At 36.7% G+C, this 22370-nt stretch overlaps 5 protein-coding genes across 5 annotated transcripts; 4 read left to right on the top strand and 1 right to left on the bottom strand.

Moving 5' to 3' along the window:
- The first annotated feature begins 3516 nt into the window (after positions 1-3516).
- On the top strand, positions 3517-5410 carry LOC139093150 (atlastin-like). Its single transcript, XM_070643755.1, has 2 exons — positions 3517-3726; positions 4004-5410. Exons 1-2 carry the CDS (start codon positions 3517-3519, stop codon positions 5408-5410), a joined length of 1617 nt encoding a protein of 538 aa, XP_070499856.1.
- Positions 5411-9013: 3603 nt separating this feature from the next.
- Positions 9014-10556, top strand: LOC139093149 (atlastin-2-like). The gene is made up of 2 exons (XM_070643754.1): positions 9014-9859; positions 10005-10556. The coding sequence occupies exons 1-2, from the start codon at positions 9014-9016 to the stop codon at positions 10554-10556; spliced, it is 1398 nt and encodes a 465-aa protein (XP_070499855.1).
- An 838-nt stretch (positions 10557-11394) lies between these two features.
- Positions 11395-13280, bottom strand: LOC139093148 (atlastin-2-like). Its single transcript, XM_070643752.1, has 2 exons — positions 13154-13280; positions 11395-12950 (listed from the first exon to the last, which is right to left on the bottom strand). The coding sequence occupies exons 1-2, from the start codon at positions 13278-13280 to the stop codon at positions 11395-11397; spliced, it is 1683 nt and encodes a 560-aa protein (XP_070499853.1).
- Positions 13281-13876: 596 nt separating this feature from the next.
- On the top strand, positions 13877-15567 carry LOC139093147 (atlastin-like). Its single transcript, XM_070643751.1, has 2 exons — positions 13877-14086; positions 14152-15567. Exons 1-2 carry the CDS (start codon positions 13877-13879, stop codon positions 15565-15567), a joined length of 1626 nt encoding a protein of 541 aa, XP_070499852.1.
- Positions 15568-16446: 879 nt separating this feature from the next.
- Positions 16447-22360, top strand: LOC139093152 (alpha-(1,6)-fucosyltransferase-like; the record flags this gene model as incomplete). The annotated part of the gene is given in 3 exon segments (XM_070643757.1): positions 16447-17044; positions 21425-21975; positions 21978-22360. Coding segments are annotated over 3 exon segments (1410 nt in total), but the record flags the coding sequence as incomplete, so codon positions are not given.
- Positions 22361-22370: the final 10 nt, after the last annotated feature.

The following is a 22370-nucleotide window of genomic DNA, read 5'->3' as shown; positions in this document are numbered from 1 at the left end:
TCGAGCTATGATCAAGTAAGTCGAGCTACATTCAAGTGGGTTGAGCTACGTTCAAGTGAGTCGAGCTACGTTCAAGTAAGTCGAGCTACAATCAAGTAAGTCGAGCTACATTAAAGTGGATCGAGCTACACTCAAGTAAGTCGAGCTACTATCAAGCATTCAGTTGAATATTTTTAATGTTTCAATAATATTACATCAGCACTAAAATGTTCCTTATCAAATATACACCAAAAAATAAAAAATGTCAACAAAAAGAGATTATTCAAAAATATTAAGTCTAGCCGCAACCAAAACAGAAACAACAACAACAACAAGACTTCCAATCAAGTGTCACGCTCAAAAAAAAAAAAAAAACTCAAATAGTCAAAGTCTCAGTCTCAGTCTCAGTATCAATAGACTCATCTTAGTGATCAAATGCGACTTAATTTTGTCACATTAATATTTCTCATAATTTTACTCTCAATTCCCGATGACGAAACATTAAGTCGTAACATGCTGGAAATTCGACTAAATTATCATTTATTTGAGCGTAATAAGGTGATGAAGAGATTGGCAATTGAGGATGAAAGTTGCGGTAAAATTGAGGCTGAGACATTTTTAAATGAGACAGTTGTGAGTGGTAAGCTGTTTACTGTCGTTGAGGAGGAATTTGAGGGGCTGTTTATGGCTGATGAGAAGCAAATTATTAAATATGTTTATGTGACAATTATCGTTAATTTTTAGACATTTTTTGTAATATTATGACTGCCTGGTTATCAATAAATAAATTCCTTTTTAAGTATACTGTATAGACTTTAAAGGTCTGTGTCACTGCGACATTGAGTGATGTATGTATGAAAATATATGGGACATGATTTCTTTGTTTAAAAATTTTATAGTTTGCGGTCAGTCGATGGAAACGTGATTTTTTTGAGGTTCAGGTGGCTTTACACGACAATTCAAAGGTTCAGGTGTCTTTACATTCGAGTTTTGAGGTTCAGGTGCCTTCACACTAGAATTTTGATGTTCAGGTGTCTTTACAAGACAATTCAAAGATTCAGGTGCCTTTACAATTCAGTTTTGAGGTTCAGGTGCCTTCAGACTAAAATATTGAGGTTCAGGTGCCTTCACACTAGAGTTTTAAGATTCAGGTGTCTTCACATTACAGCTCAATCATTCAGGTGCCTTCACAATTAGTCATTCATCTCCAACAACACCTTTTAATTTCAATATGCAAATTAATTTGGCATTTTTCCATTTTATTGTCCACAAAAATCATTTAACACATTTAAAGCTTACACAATTTATGAATTTTGAGTGTCTCGTGATGACGCAGTTGACGTAGGTCATGGAAGATGCGGTGAATGTGTAAAGCCATAAAAATTTCATTTGAGACAAAGAAATTGTGACCCAAAATGACATATTTTTAATTATTTTATTTATTTTAAATTTAATATTAAGTCTATAAATAGCAGCGCATGTCCATCATGTCCTCAATTTTGTGAAATTTCACACAAGGCTAACTGATGCTCTTTGCATGACTTTTCACTTATATTACATCCTATTGCAATCAACTTAAGATCTTGATAAGAATTTCATAATTTTGCAATTTTTAATTTCCTCACACAAGTGTCTATAGCTGCTATATATAGGAACAATGTCTGTTTACTAACTGATAATGATGGAATCAAGTGTCATTGACATTAACATTGTGGTATACTCATTGTCTCATTGTGGAAGACTCATGAACTTCAGGACTGTAGTGTGAAGACACCTGAACCTCAAAACTCAAATCTGAAGGCACTTTAACCTCAAAATTCTATTGTGAAGGCACCTGAACCTTAAATCTCTAATGTGAAGGCATCTGAACCTCAAAAGCTCCAATGTGAAGGCACCTGAACCTCAAAAACTCTAATGTGATTGCACCTGAACCTAAAAACTCTAATGTGATTGCACCTGAACTCCAAATAATGTAATGTGTGAAGACACCTGAACCTCAAAAATATCCAATGCGAAGACACTTGAATCTCAAAACTCAATTGTGAAGACACCTGAATATTTGAATTGTCGTGTAAAGACACCTGAACCTCAAAAACTCACGAGTGAAGGCACCTGAATCTTGAAAATCAACTATAAAGGCACCAGAACCTCACATTAAGCCACAAAATTCAATTTAAGCACTAAATTTAACAGTCTTTATTGATTCATAATTTGAACTACACTAAATTACATAGTAAGGCACACACATGATATAATCTATCATAATTTAACACATTCCAATATGGAAAATATTCATGAAATCTCCAACAAGTCAGCAACTCGACCCATGAGGAAACCGCACCACACATCGCTTAATAACCGTCAAAAATGCGTCGTCATTCTCGTCTTTTGAGTTCGTACAGAAGAACTTTGATGACTCAGCGACGGAATTGATGTGATTTATTAAAATTTCTTCAAGAAATTTTCGTTCTGATTTTTGAAAAATTTCTTTTGTTGAATTTTTCATGTCCATTTGTGGATTTATGTCCAATGGCAGCTTTTTGTCTAAATTCAAAATTTGCAGCTTAATTTCGCCATCAAAATGTCTCAAATCAGCCAAATTTGCCATTAAAATTACACAAATAAATGCACGGAAAATTATTTTTTGCATTTTTTTTACAGCTTTTACAGCCCGAACGCTGAATCGAAACTGAATTGAAAGTCGGGAATCATGCATTGTTGATTACTTTTATTTTCACACACGATCTTTGTGTGATACAGAATTAATTTAAATCGGAATCAAAAAATTGTGGACTTAATTGTAAATAATTCAGAGGCGTGTGCATCTGTCTGGGATATATTTAATTAAGCGGATGATATGCTATAGGCTTGATTTTGTAATTGGTTTGATACCAAGTTGTGATTTGTGGACTTAATTTAGATGATGGAATAATATGAATGAACAGCATAAGTCGGTTAATTGATCTAGAAACTTGACCCAGGATGACATGGTGTGATTACGGATTTAAGTCGAATTTTAGTCAAACCCGTCATCATGCTAGAGTATTACTGAGCTAGTATCGATCCAAAATCTGGCATTACGTCTGCTTGACTCTGACACATTCCTGAAGTCAATTTAAGTTCGGCTCCACATCATGTCATCCTGAGTTCTGATTTTGGATCGATTAATTCAGTTGTCTGCCAACCTGTTTGTTTGTGGATGGGTGGATGAGTTGGGTGGATGGGCTAAATACTGATTTTTGAGCTTCCACATCCTTTGACTCAACTAATCAAAATAATACTTATTTATCATAACTTGCATAACTGTCTCTGTGGTTTGATATAAAATTAATTTAGTTATTCACTTTTATAAAACCGCTTGAAGAATCCCCTCAGTCATTAGAACATAAACATGCTTTCTGTGGCTACTAAAATTTGATATAAAATAGCTAAAATTTAATTAAATTTTAATCAGTTCTAATTAGACTATTTAGTGTGATTAGTGCTAATAAATTCAGCCAGACTTCTCAATTCTTATCAAGAATAGTCAACCAAAACATGTCCCACGATCATCCATACGGAAAGCCAATTAATGTCCTCAAATTTACGGACACAAAGCAAGTTCAAATTGACAAAGCAGAACTAGAGAAGATGTTCGACCATCAAGAAGTCAAAAACCGCAAAGTTGTAATATTTTCAATAATTGGAGCATTTAGACGTGGAAAGAGCTTCTTTTTGGATTATTGCTTGCGCTTCCTGTATGCTAATGTGAGTATAGTGTTGGGTATGGGGTGATGGGAGGTTGATGAAGGGTATGGAGGTGATTTTTGGTTGATTTTGAGTCATTTTTTGGTCAATTTTGTGTCTTAAGTGCTCAAGGTCACTTACCGGGGATGTATTTAGGCTGGAATGCAGGTTTCGAGCCCCTGGAGGGTCCATGAAATCAATAGGGTGACGTACCATCACCCAACCCATCATTTTGACCCCCTCAAGCCCAATACACCCCAGAATATCCATAAACTTAACCCATTCTCATTCCCAACAGTATCCATCAATCAACAACCCCAACAACCCCCTCGACAACCAACAGAACTGGATGGGAAATGGCGAAGAGCCACTTAGAGGATTCACATGGCGTTCAGGTACCAAACGTGACACAACCGGGATCATCATGTGGAGTGATGTCTTCCTGCATACATTGGAATTGACTGGTGAAAAAATAGCAATTGTTGTGATGGATACGCAAGGCTTATTTGACAATGAGACATCACCGGCTGATAATTCAAGGATTTTTGCACTTGGTACCTTAATATCATCGATTCAGGTGCTGAATCTTGTTGGAATTATTCAGGAAGATCAGCTACAATATTTGCAGTTTGCGACAGAATTTGCGAGATTTGCTGCTGCCGACAGTCAAGGACAAGCTGGAAAGCCATTCCAAAATTTATTGTTCCTTATCAGAGATTGGAGTAATCCTGATGAATTTGAGTTTGGAACGGAAGGAGGCGATCATTACCTCAAGGATGTCCTAAAAGTCAAATCTGACCAGAAACCGGAACTCCGCTCAGTCCGTCAATTTATATCAAGTTCCTTCGAGCAAATCAACTGCTGTCTACTTCCATATCCAGGCAAGACAGTAGCTCGTGTCAAAACATACGACGGTCGATGGTCAAAAATGGACGAAGAGTTTAAGGAAGAGCTGCAAAAGGTCATCGAGCACTTGCTACTTCCAAATAATGTAATTCTTAAGAAAATCAACTCAAAAGACCTTAAAGGATCTGAAATGAAGGAATACATTGACTCGTACTTCCAATTATTCCAGTCAGACACACTTCCGCAAGCACAAAGCATTTATGAGTCAACAATTGAGAAGCAGATGAGCATCTTGCTGGAAAAATGCATTGATCACTATAAACAGACAATATTCCTTAGTAATGACTTGCTGACGGAAGAGAATCTTCATATTGTCCATGAAATGAGTAAGAATAAGACATTAATCATGTTTAAGGAAGAGAAAAAAATGGGAAATATTGAGCATGAGAGGAAGTTCAAAGTTAAATTAGAGGAACAGATGGAGAAGCTGTACAACGAATGGAAAGACCAAAAAAAGATCACATTTGAGCAGATTAAGGAACAAAAAGCAAAACAGCAAGCTTTATATGAGGAACAGCTCAGACTCGAGGAGGAAGCAAAGGAAGCAAAGCATAAAGCTGAAATAAATCTCATCGAACTCAACAAAGCAAAGGAACTGCAAAAGATTGAGGAAGAGCAGTTTCAGACACAAAAGGCATTACTTGAGGCTAGATTAGAGGCTGAAAATCAACGTGCTCGTGCTATTGAGGCTGAACGTGATGCACAAAAGGCACATCGTGAGGCATTGGAAGCGAGATTGGCAGCTGAAAGGGCTGCAAATGCATCAAAACCTAAGAAGAAGTGGTGCTCGATTATGTGAGGTGTGGGTTTGGGGATCGGGTATGTATATACCCATATGTACCTCAGCCTCACAGCAATCCTTCATATCCAACCCAAATTTGTTCTATTTTATGAATTTTGTGAATAAAATGAATAATTTTTATTAATTTCCACTAAAACTCAACTACAACTTCTTATGTAGTCACAAATGGACACAAACTATTAAAAGCGTCCTTTAAGGCAATAAAGTATAACATTTGAGTGCGTTTAGGAAAATATTTTATTGCAATTTGCACAAACAAGTCAACGGAAATATATGAACAAGTATAACGTTTGTTATCCACTAAAGAATTTTGTATCAACATAGGTTCCAAGCCGGAGCAAACTTACTTACTTACTTTGCTAACCGCAGAGATCAACTGTGATTCAAGGCCTCCCTCAGTTGACGTCTAAAGCTGATTTCATCGGTGCCAATTGTCAATTCCAAATGTCAAAATGCCAAAAACAAATATTAAAGACAGATACTTTTTATTAATTTCCAAATATTACAAAAACTTTCTGGATAGCGTCTGGATGTGCTATTGATGATACAAATCAATAGGTTCAATTTTCAATTGATAATTTTGAGAAATCAACTGATTCATTTTTATTCCTTTTCATCATCATAGTTGTTGCTTCAATTGCAACAGTTGCTTCTAGAGATGACTTTGAAGCAAGTCCTTTTGATGTAAAAAATTCCCTAACCATTTTAAATAACGATTCTTTAACTATTAGAAATGCTCCAGCAAATAAACCTACACCAATTAATGATTCTTCTATAACGGCCGCTATGGCAATAAATGGCAAGCCAAATATTAACATAGGTATAATAATTGCTGATATTTTAGCCAAAATTAATAATATATATCGATAATTCTTTTCCTCTATCGATTTTTGCTTTTCTTTTTGAATCTGTTCGTCTTTAAGCTTTAGATATTCTTCGTATATATCCTTCATCCTGTTGTAATCTTCAGCATTTATCTTATTGTTCATCTTTTCTTCCTCAATCTTAATCAGTGCATCTTCAAGTTCTTTCTTGACTTTTTCAGCTTCTAAGATTATTTCCTGTTCCTTATCCAAAGCAGCTTGTAATTTCTTCCTGTCATCTTCGGTTATTTTCTCAAAATCATTGTAAATTTCATTCATTTTTTTGTTCCAACAAATTTCGGGACTTCCTTATGAACTCATCACTTCCCATTTTCCTTTCATCATCAAACATCATAAGTGCTCTTAGCTTACAGCTTTCATGGAAAATGTTACGGACCACGTCCATGTTACGAAACATTGTCAATCTGTACTCATTAATGCATTTTTCAATCACGGCATTCATGAATTTTTCAACAGTCAACTCATAAATGGATGAAGCACCTGGAAAGTCACCTGTTTGGAATAATAAGAAGTAGGCAATGATATACTGCTTCATTGCCATGACATTTATATCCATTCCATTAATTTTCTTTGTCACCAAATTATCAGGAAGTAAAATGGATTCAATAAAGTTCTTCATCTCATCCTTGAAGTTGCCATCCATTGCTGACCAATTTCCATCATAATTCCTGTTATTTGTAACTCCTAGTCCTGGATGAGGCAATAAACAGCATCGAACTTGATCAAATGACTGATTAATTGTCTCTATAATAGTTTGTACCACATCCCTTCTCTCTAACCTTGGTCTAAGGATGTATTCAATATATTCTTACCGCCATTGACGCCATATTGATATTCATCAGAATTACTCCAGTCGCGTACAAGAAACATTAAGTTTTGAAATATTTTGCCATACATGGTTTCTTTAACCGTGACTGTATGCTGAGCCAGTTTAGTTGCGAACTGTAAATACTCCAAATGATCCTCTTGAATGTGATTCATCAAGTTGAAAATCGGAATCGATGAAATTAAAGTTCCCATTGCAAAAATTTTCAAATTATTGGCAGATGGTGAGTCATTGTCAAATAAGCCTTGCGTATCCATCACAAAAATTGCAATTTTTTCATCAGTCTTGTCTAGAGTGTGCAGGAAGACATCATTCCACATGATAATGCCAGTTGTTTCACGTCTTGTGCCTGATCGCCATGAGAATCAGTCAATGACTCATTGCCTGCACCCATCCAGTTATCATCTTTTTCGAAGATTAATTGATTAGATTTTGTTGGATTTTTTATTGATGAAACTAATAGAAAGTAAGCACAAGTCAGTCTGCCTGCCATTAAAGTCATTCCAATATTATACTCACATTAGCATACAGGAACCACAAGCAGTAGTCCAAAAAGAAGCTTTCCACCACGAAATGCTCCAATTAATGACAGAATCACAACTTTACGATCTTGAATGTCTTCATGATCAAAAATCTCATTAAGCTTGTCATTATTAATGATGACTTGATTATCATCAGAAAATGTCAAAATACTAACTGGACTTCCAACTGGATGAATTAATTTTTGAGCCATTTTTTTTGTCTTGTAACTTCACAAATTAATAGCAGATTAATGAACACGTAGACAATTTTGAAAGGAAGTATAACATTTAAGCTTATATGACATATAACAAGTACTAAAGATAACATTGAATAACAAGGGTTTGCGTCATTCAGTAAGATGAATCACCCACAGGCCAGAACGCCCTCGCAAATTTTTCCATTGCCACCGAAAATGAAAATCACAGGTTTCCAAAAACACCACTTGTAAATGTATGCAATGGTTCTGGAATCATGTGTGTTTCAAATCACTAAGGCGTAACCTGCGACAGGTCAGACCTGTGACAGGCAGAAATTTTTCTGCTGTCAACGTTGTAACCTTTCACAGGCCATCTTTTGACAGAACCTGTCACCTCTACTTATGACAGGTACCTGTCATCGCAACTCTGTTATGGGTCATTGCGCTGTATGGTTCAGAAACTTGGAACTCAACACAAGCGGATGAAGACGCATTATGTATCTTTGAGAGACGCTGGACAAGACAAAGGACCTTATGGTTGACTAATTCAATTAGTGATTTGAAACACACATGATTCCAGAACCATTGCATACATTTACAAGTGGTGTTTTTGGAAACCTGTGATTTTCATTTCGGTGGCAATGGAAAAATTTGCGAGGGCGTTCTGGCCTGTGGGTGATTCATCTTACTGAATGACGCAAACCCTTGTTATTCAATGTTATCTTTAGTACTTGTTATATGTCATATAAGCTTAAATGTTATACTTCCTTTCAAAATTGTCTACGTGTTCATTAATCTGCTATTAATTTGTGAAGTTACAAGACAAAAAAATGGCTCAAAATTAGTTCATCCAGTTGGAAGTCCAGTTAGTATTTTGACATTTTCTGATGATAATCAAGTCATCATTAATAATGACAAGCTTAATGAGATTTTTGATCATGAAGACATTCAAGATCGTAAAGTTGTGATTCTGTCATTAATTGGAGCATTTCGTGGTGGAAAAAGCTTCTTTTTGGACTACTGCTTGCGGTTCCTGTATGCTAATGTGAGTATAATATTGGAATGACTTTAATGGCAGGCAGACTGACTTGTGCTTACTTTCTATTAGTTTCCATCAATAAAAAAATCCAACAAAATCTAATCAATTAATCTTCGAAAAAGATGATAACTGGATGGGTGCAGGCAATGAGTCATTGACTGGATTCTCATGGCGATCAGGCTCAAGACGTGAAACAACTGGCATTATCATGTGGAATGATGTCTTCCTGCACACTTTAGACAAGACTGATGAAAAAATTGCAATTTTTGTGATGGATACGCAAGGCTTATTTGACAATGACTCACCATCTGCCAATAATTTGAAAATTTTTGCAATGGGAACTTTAATTTCATCGATTCCGATTTTCAACTTGATGAATCACATTCAAGAGGATCATTTGGAGTATTTACAGTTTGCAACTCAATTAACTCAGCATACAGTCATGAATAGAGACACTATGTACGGTAAGCCATTCCAAAACTTGACATTTCTTGTACGCGACTGGATTAATCCTGATGATTATCAGCATGGCGTCAATGGCGGTCAAGAATATATTGAATACATCCTTAGACCAAGAACAGGTAGAAGCGACCAAGTGGAATCAATTGGAAAGTCAATTAAAGAATCATTTGATCAAGTTCGATGCTGCTTATTGCCTCATCCAGGACTAGGAGTTACAAATAACAGGAATTATGATGGAAATTGGTCAGCAATGGATGGCAACTTCAAGGATGAGATGAAGAACTTTATTGAATCCATTTTACTTCCTGATAATTTGGTGACAAAGAAAATTAATGGAATGGATATAAATGTCATGGCAATGAAGCAGTACATCATTGCCTACTTCTTATTATTCCAAACAGGTGACTTTCCAGGTGCTTCATCCATTTATGAGTTGACTGTTGAAAAATTCATGAATGCTGTGATTGAAAAATGCATTAATGAGTATAGATTGACAATGTTTCGTAACATGGACGTGGTCCGTAACATCTTCCATGAAAGCTGTAAGCTAAGAGCACTTATGATGTTTGATGATGAAAGGAAAATGGGAAGTGATGAGTTCATAAGGAAGTCCCGAAATTTGTTGGAACAAACTCAATGAAATTTACAACGATTTTGAGAAGATAACCGAAGATGACAGGAAGAAATTACAAGCTGCTTTGGATAAGGAACAGGAAATAATCTTAGAAGCTGAAAAAGTCAAGAAAGAACTTGAAGATGCACTGATTAAGATTGAGGAAGAAAAGATGAACAATAAGATAAATGCTGAAGATTACAACAGGATGAAGGATATATACGAAGAATATCTAAAGCTTAAAGACGAACAGATTCAAAAAGAAAAGCAAAAATCGATAGAGGAAAAGAATTATCGATATATATTATTAATTTTGGCTAAAATATCAGCAATTATTATACCTATGTTAATATTTGGCTTGCCATTTATTGCCATAGCGGCCGTTATAGAAGAATCATTAATTGGTGTAGGTTTATTTGCTGGAGCATTTCTAATAGTTAAAGAATCGTTATTTAAAATGGTTAGGGAATTTTTTACATCAAAAGGACTTGCTTCAAAGTCATCTCTAGAAGCAACTGTTGCAATTGAAGCAACAACTATGATGATGAAAAGGAATAAAAATGAATCAGTTGATTTCTCAAAATTATCAATTGAAAATTGAACCTATTGATTTGTATCATCAATAGCACATCCAGATGCTATCCAGAAAGTTTTTGTAATATTTGGAAATTAATAAAAAGTATCTGTCTTTAATATTTGTTTTTGGCATTTTGACATTTGGAATTGACAATTGGCACCGATGAAATCAGCTTTAGACGTCAACTGAGGAGGCCTTGAATCACAGTTGATCTCTACGGCCAGCAAAGTAAGGATAGCATGACCTTAAGTTGCTTTCTTTCGTAAATGGTCGATTGTAAGCCACACTATCCCTAGCCTAATTGTGAAGCTGCCACCATTCATACAAGGCGATTTGGAAAGGTTTTACTTTATTCTTTAACGTACTTATCCCGACACATTGATCGGTAGTCAGTTTTTTTTATTTAGAGATTACCACGAGAAGATATGTACTTGACATTTGGTCAAATTTGGAGTCAAACTTCGGCTTCCCCAATTCCTTAATTCTAAATCAGCAAGATTTAAATAACCTCAACCTTACGTGACTCAACCTTACGTGACTCTAACTTCCTATCGGATTAAAATTTAATCCGGCAGCATGGTAGAGTCTTGTATGTCGGGTGTCAGCTTTTGGATCAATTTAGACTGACTTCAGTGATTTTCCTGAATTATTTTAATATTCAGGACTTGGAAAGCTGGAATCAGAGTTTCTGGATCATTTATATAGGGGAAGGCCTTTAAATCAATTTTTTTAAACAGTTTTTATTACTTTTTAACACTTAAATATTTAGTCATATTCAAAGTTGCCAGAACTTCGAGAATCCAAACTCCCAAAGTTCAAATACGTGCCTGCACATTAGAATCCTGCCAAATCTATCATAATTTTAACTATTTTTTGCAAACGCATATGCTACACTAACAGTTAACAACAAAATGGAGCCAACGGTGCCAATAAGTGACGATGAAAGGAATGATAATACACCAACACTTGTTGCTGTTGCAACTTCATCAACAATTTCAGTTCCTGTATATTCAACAATTTCAGCACCTGCAGCAATTACATTTCCAACATCAGTTACTTCATTCATAACAGTTCCTACAACATCCACTTGTTGTCCAGTAGTAATGATAAGTCCAATTGCTGTTGCAGTGATTGTAGCAGCTGCTGCAAGGGGAATTAATGTTCTTCTGAATTCTTCGTATTCTTGCTTCTTTTGGATTCCATCCTGAATCTGTTCGTCTTTAAGCTTTATACGATCTTCGTACATTTGCTTCTTCCTGTTATAATCTTCAGCATTTATCTTGTTATTCATCTTTTCTTCCTCAATCTTAATCAGTGCATCTTCAAGTTCTTTCTTGGCTCTTTCAGCTTCTAAGATTATTTCCTGTTCCTTGTCCAAAGCAGCTTGCAATTTCTTCCTGTCATCTTCGGTTATTTTCTCAAAATCTTCGAAAATTTCATTCATTTTTTGTTCCAACAAATTTCGGGACTTCCTGATAAACTCATCACTTCCCATTTGCCTTTCAGCATCAAACATTATAAGTGCTCTTGCCTTACAACTTTCATGGATATTGCTAAGCTTCAAGTCCATGTTACGAAACATTGTCAATCTGTACTCATTAATGCATTTTTCAATCACAACGTTCATGAACTTTTCAACAGTCAACTGATAAATGGACGAAGCACCTGGAAAATCACCTGATTGGAATAATAAGAAGTAGGCAAGGATGTACTGCTTCATTGTCATGACATTTATATCCATTCCATTAATTTTCTTTGTCATCAAATTATCAGGAAGTAAAATGGATTCAATAAAGTTCTTCATCTCATCCTTGAAGTTGCCATCCATTGCAGACCAATTTCCATCATAATTCCTGTTATTTGTAACTCCTAGTCCTGGATGAGGCAATAAACAGCATCGAACTTGATCAAATGACTGATTAATTGTCTCTATAATAGTTTGTACCACATCCCTTCTCTCTAACCTTGGTCTAAGGATGTATTCAATATATTCTTTACCGCCATTGACGCCATATTGATATTCATCAGAATTACTCCAGTCGCGTACAAGAAACATTAAGTTTTGAAATATTTTGCCATACATGGTTTCTTTAACCGTGACTGTATGCTGAGCCAGTTTAGTTGCGAACTGTAAATACTCCAAATGATCCTCTTGAATGTGATTCATCAAGTTGAAAATCGGAATCGATGAAATTAAAGTTCCCATTGCAAAAATTTTCAAATTATTGGCAGATGGTGAGTCATTGTCAAATAAGCCTTGCGTATCCATCACAAAAATTGCAATTTTTTCATCAGTCTTGTCTAGAGTGTGCAGGAAGACATCATTCCACATGATAATGCCAGTTGTTTCACGTCTTGAGCCTGATCGCCATGAGAATCCAGTCAATGACTCATTGCCTGCACCCATCCAGTTATCATCTTTTTCGAAGATTAATTGATTAGATTTTGTTGGATTTTTTATTGATGGAAACTAATAGAAAGTAAGCACAAGTCAGTCTGCCTGCCATTAAAGTCATTCCAATATTATACTCACATTAGCATACAGGAACCGCAAGCAGTAGTCCAAAAAGAAGCTTTTCCACCACGAAATGCTCCAATTAATGACAGAATCACAACTTTACGATCTTGAATGTCTTCATGATCAAAAATCTCATTAAGCTTGTCATTATTAATGATGACTTGATTATCATCAGAAAATGTCAAAATACTAACTGGACTTCCAACTGGATGAATTAAATTTTGTGCCATTTTATGTCTTTTAACTTCACAAATAATTAGCAGAGTAATTAGTACGTAGACTAATTTTGGAAGGAAGTATAACACCTAAGCTTATCTGACGTATAACATGTACTAAAGATACTAAAGATAACAGACAATAACAAGAGCCTGTGTCATTCTGTAATATTACTGGAACATTCTAATGCACAATATCCATGATAATTCCCTTGGACGTCCTCTAAAGCTGAATTTACGGCTGACTTCCGTCTAATCTTCGTCATATCCAAGTTATGGCACTTAATGTTTCTAATTCCAATGATTTTTCTAGTCTAATATGAAGTCAAGCATAACATAAGTTATCTGCTGTTAATTTGACTATTTCTTGAACTTTATGCTGCACATGTCAAGCTTAGTCTCAAAATTCTGACAATTTCTGGCAATTTTTCATCATTTTTTGTCAAATTTGTTCATTAAAATTGCTTAAAATTGGCAAAATTTTGAATTTTCTCATCCAAAAATGAGATTGAAAATGGACCAAGTCTATTGGAACCGGTTTAGGACAATAAAATATCAAAAAAGCAAAAAAAGAAGCTTTGACACGATTGTGAATTTAAAAATAATTAAAAATGTCTGGAAATCATCAATTTGGAAGTCCAAAAACAGTTTTAAATTTAAATAATGACAATAAAGTTGTTGTGGATTTTGAAGAACTTGATCGAATATTCAGCCATGCCGATATTCAAGACCGTAAAGTTGTAATTTTATCAATGATTGGAGCTTTTCGTGGTGGAAAAAGTTTCTTTCTCAATTATTGCTTGCGATTCTTGTACGCAAATGTAAGTTACTGCTGAACAGCATTTGAGCCTTAAATTTGACAATTTTTTTTGACTCTAATTTGTAGTTTTCGTCCATAAACAATCCATCCAAAGAGACTCAATTCATTTTTGAGGTCAATAACAATTGGATGGGTGAACCTGATGAGCCATTGACTGGATTCTCATGGCGAGCAGGCTCAAAACGTGACACGACTGGAATATTATTTTGGAGTGATGTCTTCCTGCATACAATCGATAGAACTGGTGAGAAAATTGCTATTTTTGTGATGGACACGCAAGGATTATTTGACAATGACTCAACTCAAGCTGATAATTCAAGGATTTTTACACTTGCGACTTTAATGTCATCAACTTTAGTACTTAATGTATCAAATCGGATACAAGTAGATCAACTTCAATATTTGCAATTTATTGCTGAATTTTCTAAGAATGCAGCTGTTATGGATGCACAAAAAGATAATGTCAAGCCATTCCAAAAGCTTATCTTTTTAGTTCGAGATTGGAGTGAAGTTGATGAAGATGGGAGTGGACCTAAAGGAGGTCTAGAATACCTAAAACAGGTTCTTACCGTAAAGAATCCTCAAAACCTTGAAATCCAGTCAGTTCGTAAAACAATCAAGGATGCATTTGAGCATATAAATTGCTATTTACTGCCACATCCAGGTAAGCATGTCGCCCGGCCAAAGGCATATGATGGACGTCTATCAGATATGGACGACATCTTTAAATCAGAGCTTAAAAAAGCAATTGAGGACATTTTAATGCCTTCCAATTTACCAATTAAAAAGATTATGTCCAAAGTAGTCACAGTCGGTGAAATGAGAAGCTTTAATATCAATTTCTTAATGGATTGTTTGCAAGATAAGCTGTCAGATCCAGCAGACATTTTCCATTTCACACTTTATAGCTGTTACAGTAATTTATACAATAAGTGTGTTGATTACTACATAACAAGCATGTATCGTAATAAGGACTTACTGGTCGGTACTCAAATGATACAGAAACATAGTGAATGCAGACGTGAAGCATTAAAGATGTTTAAGCCTGACAAGTACATGAAAAATGATGATCTTCAGAAGGAATTTGAAGGAAAATTGCAATTACAAATTGATTACATCTTTAAATACTACAGGACGCATGTTGGAACTGAACATAAATTTGAGGATGAATATAAAAGGCAAGACAATAAATTGGAAAAGGAAAAAAAGCAAAAATTAGAAGAAGAAGCAACAAGAAAAGCAATTGAGGATAAAATAAGAAAACATAAGAAAGATATAGAAGTGCTGAACAGTCGCTTGCATCATACTCAAGATAAGCCTTCATATTTGGAATACTGTATGGAATACTTGACTCGTATACCTCAAGTAAAGACCATTTTTGATGGATTTAATCCAAATAACTATCAAAATCCTGCTTTAAATGAAAGTGATGAGAATAATGATCCGGAACGTTCAGGTGATAACAGATGTCCAGTTATGTAGATTAATTTGAGCAGTGATGGACAATTTTTGTGTCGCGGTACCAAAAAAATTTTTGGAAAATTATTAACCCTTTTTCTTGAGGCTTAACATCAAGCTGTACAGCAAAAAATAAAAGGTTGTCCATCACTGTAATAATATATTAAATACTAGTAAGGAACCCGAATAGCACAAGGCGGCAAAAAAGACGAAATCCGTCTTTAGGTAGACGTCATGGCTCAGCTACGTTAAATGCACGTCGCGCCGCACTTTTTTCGACGTAGCGTCAACGTGACGGCAACGCTGTGCTATTCGGGGAACCACGTCAAATCAATTGATGATCAGTTCCTATTGATCTACTATGAGAGGTCATGGATCACAATTGATCTCAATGACCAGCGAAGTAAGTAAGAAAGATCTGTTATGAATCATATGACGTCAATAAAGCTGTTAAACATGTGTCTGTTCCTGACCAAAACATCTACTTCCCCTTGTTTCTTGTGTTGTGGCTCTGCTTCCTTCTTTATGGCAAGGGTCAGACACTCAAAAAGTACAGTCCTGTACTTACTGTACTTGTTCAATTTATATGATAGTACAGTAGATACCATTGGAGTGTCTGACCCTTGCCCTACGGTTGTACACCAAATAATCAAACTGAAATTCATAAAATTCATAAAACCAATCATAGCAAACTGGAATCTGAAACAAAAATTGAAAAATAAAATCCAACACTGAACGCACACCCAAGGGGACCAACTGCCGCATTGAAATTCGCATTCAAAAAAAAACATAAACAATCATCGTACTTTCCATCCCCTCAACAACACATCACGAAAAAAAAAGAGACAAATTTTTTCTTTCATATCCACAATAAATACATCATATTCAATTCCGATTAAATGAGATCGTTAGACCAAAGTGAAAAAGTACTTTTTTTATTATTTTCAAGTAAAAAATTAAAATTTTAAGTTTTTTTATTATTAATCTGTGCTGCAACAAGTCAAGCAAGTCCGTGACACCCAACTATGTCATTTTCCCGTCAAATTCTCATCTTTATATGCATTTGGGGTCTATTAATTTACTTTTTTTTAATTAAATTAAATCCAACATCACGCAATAAAGAGACGGATGAGATAGAGCGTCTTAATCAGGCACTGCTGTATCTTGAAAAGTCAAAATCAATTGATAATGAGCTGAGGAGATTACTGGATGAATATGTTAATGATGTTGCAAGTCCAGACGCAAAATCTGAACTTCTTAAGCGGATCAGTTCGAAATTTCAAGATGCAACATCATCAGGTGCTGGACAGTCATCGAATGGAGTTCCATCCCATGAGTATGAGCATCTTAGGCGACGTGTCACGACAAATGTTGGGGAATTGTGGAACTATATGGGCTCGGAGCTGACAAAAATTGAAAAATCAATGAGGAATGAGTTTGAGATGCAGCAGTCGATAAAGCAAATGAAGAATTTTATGGAACTGGCGAGGGAGCATATAAGGTGAGGTTTTGGCCACGACAGTTATTTAGACAAGTGAAAAAAAGTTTAGAAGCAGTGACGACATGGACATATATATTTTTAGTCTGGTGTGTCTGGCTTGTTCTCAATATTTTTTTTTTTTTTTTGTGGATCAGTGTGAATGACTCGAGATGTAGGCTTAAAATAGAGTCTCACTTGAGATTTTTGGACGGTGTTGTGTATGATGGGTAAATTCAATGAACTGCGGGGGGTAACATCTTGTTTATTTTACTATATTTTTGTGTATGGAGTGATTAGCTGCGGTTGAGTTATGATGAGGTTTTTTGGGTGAATAATTGACTGGAAAAAGTGGAATTGATGATCATGTGTAGATAAGTGTCGTTGAGTTTATCGAGTCAGTGGATATGAGTGAGTGATCTCTAGTGAGTTATGGGGTTTGATTAGATTCTGGGGTAGATGGACAGAGAGATTGATTATCTAAGAGACCGAAGGACAGAGATATAGTGGAACCAATGAATATAGGAACAGAGGTACAGAAAGACTGAGGTGCAAACGGACCGAAGAACAGAGGAACCTAGGAGTGAAATGACAGAAAAACAGTTGGAACCGATGGATATGGGAACAAAGAAACAGATTAGCAGAATGACAGAGGGACAGAATCGCAGAGGACAAGAATAGGGACAGAGGGACAAATAGTCCAAAGAACAGAGATACGTAGATACAAACAGATAGAAGGACAAAAGGACAAAGAGCTGAAAAAACAGTGGAATAGAGGAACCGAGGAACAAATCGACTGAGATACAGAGACAGACGGACAGAGGGACCGAGAAACAAAACAACCTAAGAACAGAACGACAGATCTACGGATATAGGGATATAAGAACAGAAAGGCTGAAGGACAGAGGGCCAGAAAGACAAAGGGTAGATAGGGACAGATAGGGATAGTTAGAGACAGACAGGGACAGGCATGGACACTCAGGGACAGATAAGGACAGAGGGGCTAAGGCATTAAGTGACAAAAAAAATAGAGTCATTAATCATTAAGGTCAGAAAATAGAGGTACTGAGAGATGTATGGACACAGAGTTGCCCAACCCTCAGCCTTTTCTGTCAAGAACCAACCAAACACTCCATATAAGTCCCAATAAGAATCAAACACTCAATCCTCTCCAAAAATCCTTCCTAAATAAATAATCCAACAATCTATTTCATCAAAGTCAACACTCACAGTCACGAACGACATTAAATGCCAATTTATATAAACATGAACACGTTTTGTTCTGGCGATTGATGTAAAATCATATGAATAAAAATGATTAGAAATTAATTTACGAACTGATAAGCTATTTTCGGAGAATGGACGGAGTATTAGATTAATCTTATCTAAGTAAGGCCGTTATGTTTGGATTGGTGTTGGAATTATGTCAATATTGGTTTAGTTGGGAATGTTTTTTGAAGAATTGGACAACATTGCTGGGAATTTTGTAGTTTTGGTTGGATATTAGAAGCTATTTTGTTGTTTAAAGTCTGTTTTGACTGATCTGTCTGACTGATTGACTGTTAGTCTGTTTCTGAATCTTTATGGCCCTCTGTCAATCTTGTCCTTTGTCTCTTTGTCTCTTTGTGTCCTTATCTGTCCCAATCTGTCCCAATCTGTCCCAATCTGTCCCAATCTGTCCCAATCTGTCCCAATCTGTCCCAATCTGTCCCAATCTGTCCCAATCTGTCCCAATCTGTCCCAATCTGTCCCAATCTGTCCCAATCTGTCCCAATCTGTCCCAATCTGTCCCAATCTGTCCCAATCTGTCCCAATCTGTCCCGATCTGTCCCAATCTGTCCCAATCTGTCCCAATCTGTCCCAATCTGTCCCAATCTGTCCCAATCTGTCCCAATCTGTCCCAATCTGTCCCAATCTGTCCCAATCTGTCCCAATCTGTCCCAATCTGTCCCGATCTGTCCCAATCTGTCCCAATCTGTCCCAATCTGTCCCAATCTGTCCCAATCTGTCCCAATCTGTCCCAATCTGTTCCAATCTGTCCCAATCTGTCCCAATCTGTCCCAATCTGTCCCAATCTGTCCCAATCTGTCCCAATCTGTCCCAATCTGTCCCGATCTGTCCCAATCTGTCCCAATCTGTCCCAATCTGTCCCAATCTGTCCCAATCTGTCCCAATCTGTCCCAATCTGTCCCAATCTGTCCCAATCTGTCCCAATTCTGTCCCAATTCTGTCCCAATTCTGTCCCAATTCTGTCCCAATCTGTCCCAATCTGTCCCAATCTGTCCCAATCTGTCCCAATCTGTCCCAATCTGTCCCAATCTGTTCCGTCTGGATGACAGAGGACCCCTCCTACCACCCTAGACACCCCCTGACTCTCAAACTTAGTAAACACGTCTGCAGCTTCAATATTAATCTAATCCATTCCCAGAATTCAGTCATAGAAAACTTCATCTTCATTAGAATTGCAAATTTGGCTTTAAAACTCTCTAAAAAAAAAGTTCACTTGCTTTTGTTTCAATTCACTGAGTTTTGTTGACCTCAGTCAGCAGTCAGCATCTATTGTTGCCAATAAAAACCTTCATTGTTTTGCATCTCATACTTAATTCAGTCAATTTAAGCATAAACTATTATCATCATCGTCAATTCTCTCACATTTTTTTGTGTATTTGTTCCAATTTGACATTTTACTGGATGTAATAAGCACATGTGTAGCAATTACTCCCCTAAATGGACACCTCTCTGACTCTCAAAAAAATAAGCTAATTTGTTGCCGGTTTCGCTGATAATTTTTTTCATTCATTGGAATAACAATAATACAAGTGTCGAGTATGTGTGACGCCGGTTGGATGTGTGTATATATTTTGGGTGATGATTTACATATGTTTCGTCATGCAATGTTTGTTCTGTGTGAAATGAATGGAGATTGTAAGGTTTGATAATTATTGTTTTTTTGGAAAATTTTTGATGGGGAAATTGAAAAGGCAAGGTCGGTCAGGTGTCAATTTATGGTGTATTTTGAGTTTTGGGTCGAGCTGAATTGGATCTTCTTGGGTCGAGCTGAAGTTGGATATTCATCGGTCGAGCTGCAATCAGATCCTTTTGGGTCGAGCTTAATTGGATATTCTGGTTCGTGCTCTTCTTAGGTCGAGCAGAACTCTTCTTAGGTCGAGCTGAACTCTTCTTGGTTCGCGCTGAGCTCTTAGTTTTTGGAGTTGAGTTCTTCTTGGGTAAAGCTGAGCTCTTCTTGGAACGAGCTGAGCTCTTCTTGGGACGAGCTGAGCTCTTCTTGGGACGAGCTGAGCTCTTCTTGGGACGAGCTAAGCTCTTCTTGGGACGAGCTAAGCTCTTCTTGGGACGAGCTAAGCTCTTCTTGGGACGAGCTAAGCTCTTCTTGGGACGAGCTAAGCTCTTCTTGGGACGAGCTGAGCTCTTCTTGGGACGAGCTGAGCTCTTCTTGGGACGAGCTGAGCTCTTCTTGGGACGAGCTGAGCTCTTCTTGGGACGAGCTGAGCTCTTCTTGGGACGAGCTGAGCTCTTCTTGGGACGAGCTGAGCTCTTCTTGGGACGAGCTGAGCTCTTCTTGGGACGAGCTCTCACATCTTCATTAATCCAATTAAATCATAAAATTACAGACAAAATCATAAATAATTTAATTAAAATTGATTTTTCCCATTTCCCATCAAATTTCACTAAGCACATGTGAATCTTCGTCTGTAAATCTCAAAAGCACATGTGAGCTCATTCCACCGCATATATTAATGAATGAACCATAAAGTGTCTGATGCATTAATAAATATGAATTAGTGACTATTGAATTATTTATATCGCATGCTATATGCTCTCAGACTTCACATGATTCAACAGACATTTTTGGTCCGTAAATTGTAAATGAATGAATTTATTTTCATGAAGGAACACAATCAGTCAATCTGTCGAAAAGTTTTTTCTTCTTTATGTGATTTGGTAAACAAATGGAATGGTTTAGTAAATTATTGATTTTATTTTGGGGGATAAGTTATGGACGTCTAGCGTAGAATTTTGAATTTTGAGGGATTTCTCGAACCAAGAAGAGCTCAGCTCGATCCAAGAAAAGCTCAGCTCGACCCAAGAAGATCCAAATCAGCTCAACCAAAGAAGAACTCAGCTCGACCTAAGAAGAGCTAAGCTCGACCGAAGAAGAGCTCAGCTCGACCCAAGAGGATCTAATTTCAGCTCGACCTGAAGAAGATCCTACCCAGCTCGACCCAAGAAGAGCTCAGCTTGGCTCTTAAGAACTCAGCTCGACTTGATTGTCTGACTTGACTGTCTGACTTGACTGTCTGACTTGACTGTCTGACTTGACTCTTACTTGATACTGCACCATGTTGAGGTTGTCTAATAATATTTCAATTTCTATACTTTTAGATCCCTCACAACCGACCTGGAAACAATGAAAGGTTCCGACGGCTACGAAGCGTACCGTCACAAAGAGTCAAAAGCCCTCAGCGATCTCGTCCAAAAGCGACTTCACTACCTACAAAATCCTTCCGATTGCTCGACAGCAAGAAAACTAGTATGTAAGATAAATAAAGGCTGTGGCTTTGGATGCCAATTACATCATATTGTCTATTGCTTCATAATGGCATATGCAACAGAACGAACATTAATTCTTAAGTCAAAAGGATGGCGATACCATAAAGGTGGCTGGGAAGAGATTTACCTGCCAATTAGTGAGACATGCCTTGAGTCTGATAAAGGATCACAAGGTACATGGCCACAACAGGATGTCCAAGTCATGACAGTGCCAATTATTGATTCATTAAATCCACGTCCATCATACCTTCCACTTGCCATACCAGCTGACTTAGCACCAAGACTCACGAAACTTCATGGTGATCCAATTGCATGGTGGATTGGACAGCTGTTGATGTATATCCTTAAGCCACAACCCGAGACACTTGAGATGCTCGAAAATGGTAAAATAAATTAGGATTTAAGAAACCAATTGTTGGTGTTCATGTCCGACGTACTGATAAAGTCGGAACGGAAGCATCATTCCATAGTCTAGATGAATACATGAAAGGTGTTGATGATTATTATGATCAGCTTGAGATGATTGAACATATTGATAAAAGACGTGTTTATATAGCTAGTGATGATCCAAAAGTTGTTGATGAGGCTAGACGGAATTATCCGCATTATGATGTTATTGGTGATCCGGAAATTGCTAAAGTTGCTGCGGTGTCGACAAGATATACTGATTCGTCACTTAATGGTATCATGTTGGATATTGATTTATTGTCCAAATGTGACTTTCTGGTGTGTACATTTAGTTCGCAAGTTTGTCGTGTAGCCTATGAGGTGAGTTGAA

Source organism: Chironomus tepperi, unplaced genomic scaffold, assembly GCF_022539635.2.
Source record: "Chironomus tepperi strain 1889 unplaced genomic scaffold, CSIRO-AGI_Ctep_v1 contig_334, whole genome shotgun sequence".
In the NCBI taxonomy this organism is placed as follows: Eukaryota; Metazoa; Arthropoda; class Insecta; order Diptera; family Chironomidae; genus Chironomus; species Chironomus tepperi.
Note: the sequence above shows the minus strand (reverse complement) of the source record. Positions and strands in the feature narration are given on the sequence as shown.

Excerpts from the sequence above, each read along its gene's own strand:
- LOC139093150 (XM_070643755.1), top strand. The coding sequence starts at position 3,517 with ATGTCCCACGATCATCCATACGGAAAGCCAATTAATGTCCTCAAATTT. Across the intron at positions 3,727-4,003 it reads TGCGCTTCCTGTATGCTAAT|TATCCATCAATCAACAACCC; the intron begins GTGAGTATAGTG and ends CATTCCCAACAG.
- LOC139093149 (XM_070643754.1), top strand. The coding sequence starts at position 9,014 with ATGGGTGCAGGCAATGAGTCATTGACTGGATTCTCATGGCGATCAGGC. Across the intron at positions 9,860-10,004 it reads TGTTTCGTAACATGGACGTG|ATAACCGAAGATGACAGGAA; the intron begins GTCCGTAACATC and ends GATTTTGAGAAG.
- LOC139093148 (XM_070643752.1), bottom strand. The coding sequence starts at position 13,280 with ATGGCACAAAATTTAATTCATCCAGTTGGAAGTCCAGTTAGTATTTTG. Across the intron at positions 12,951-13,153 it reads TCATGAAGACATTCAAGATC|ATGATAACTGGATGGGTGCA; the intron begins GTAAAGTTGTGA and ends TCTTCGAAAAAG.
- LOC139093147 (XM_070643751.1), top strand. The coding sequence starts at position 13,877 with ATGTCTGGAAATCATCAATTTGGAAGTCCAAAAACAGTTTTAAATTTA. Across the intron at positions 14,087-14,151 it reads TGCGATTCTTGTACGCAAAT|TTTTCGTCCATAAACAATCC; the intron begins GTAAGTTACTGC and ends TCTAATTTGTAG.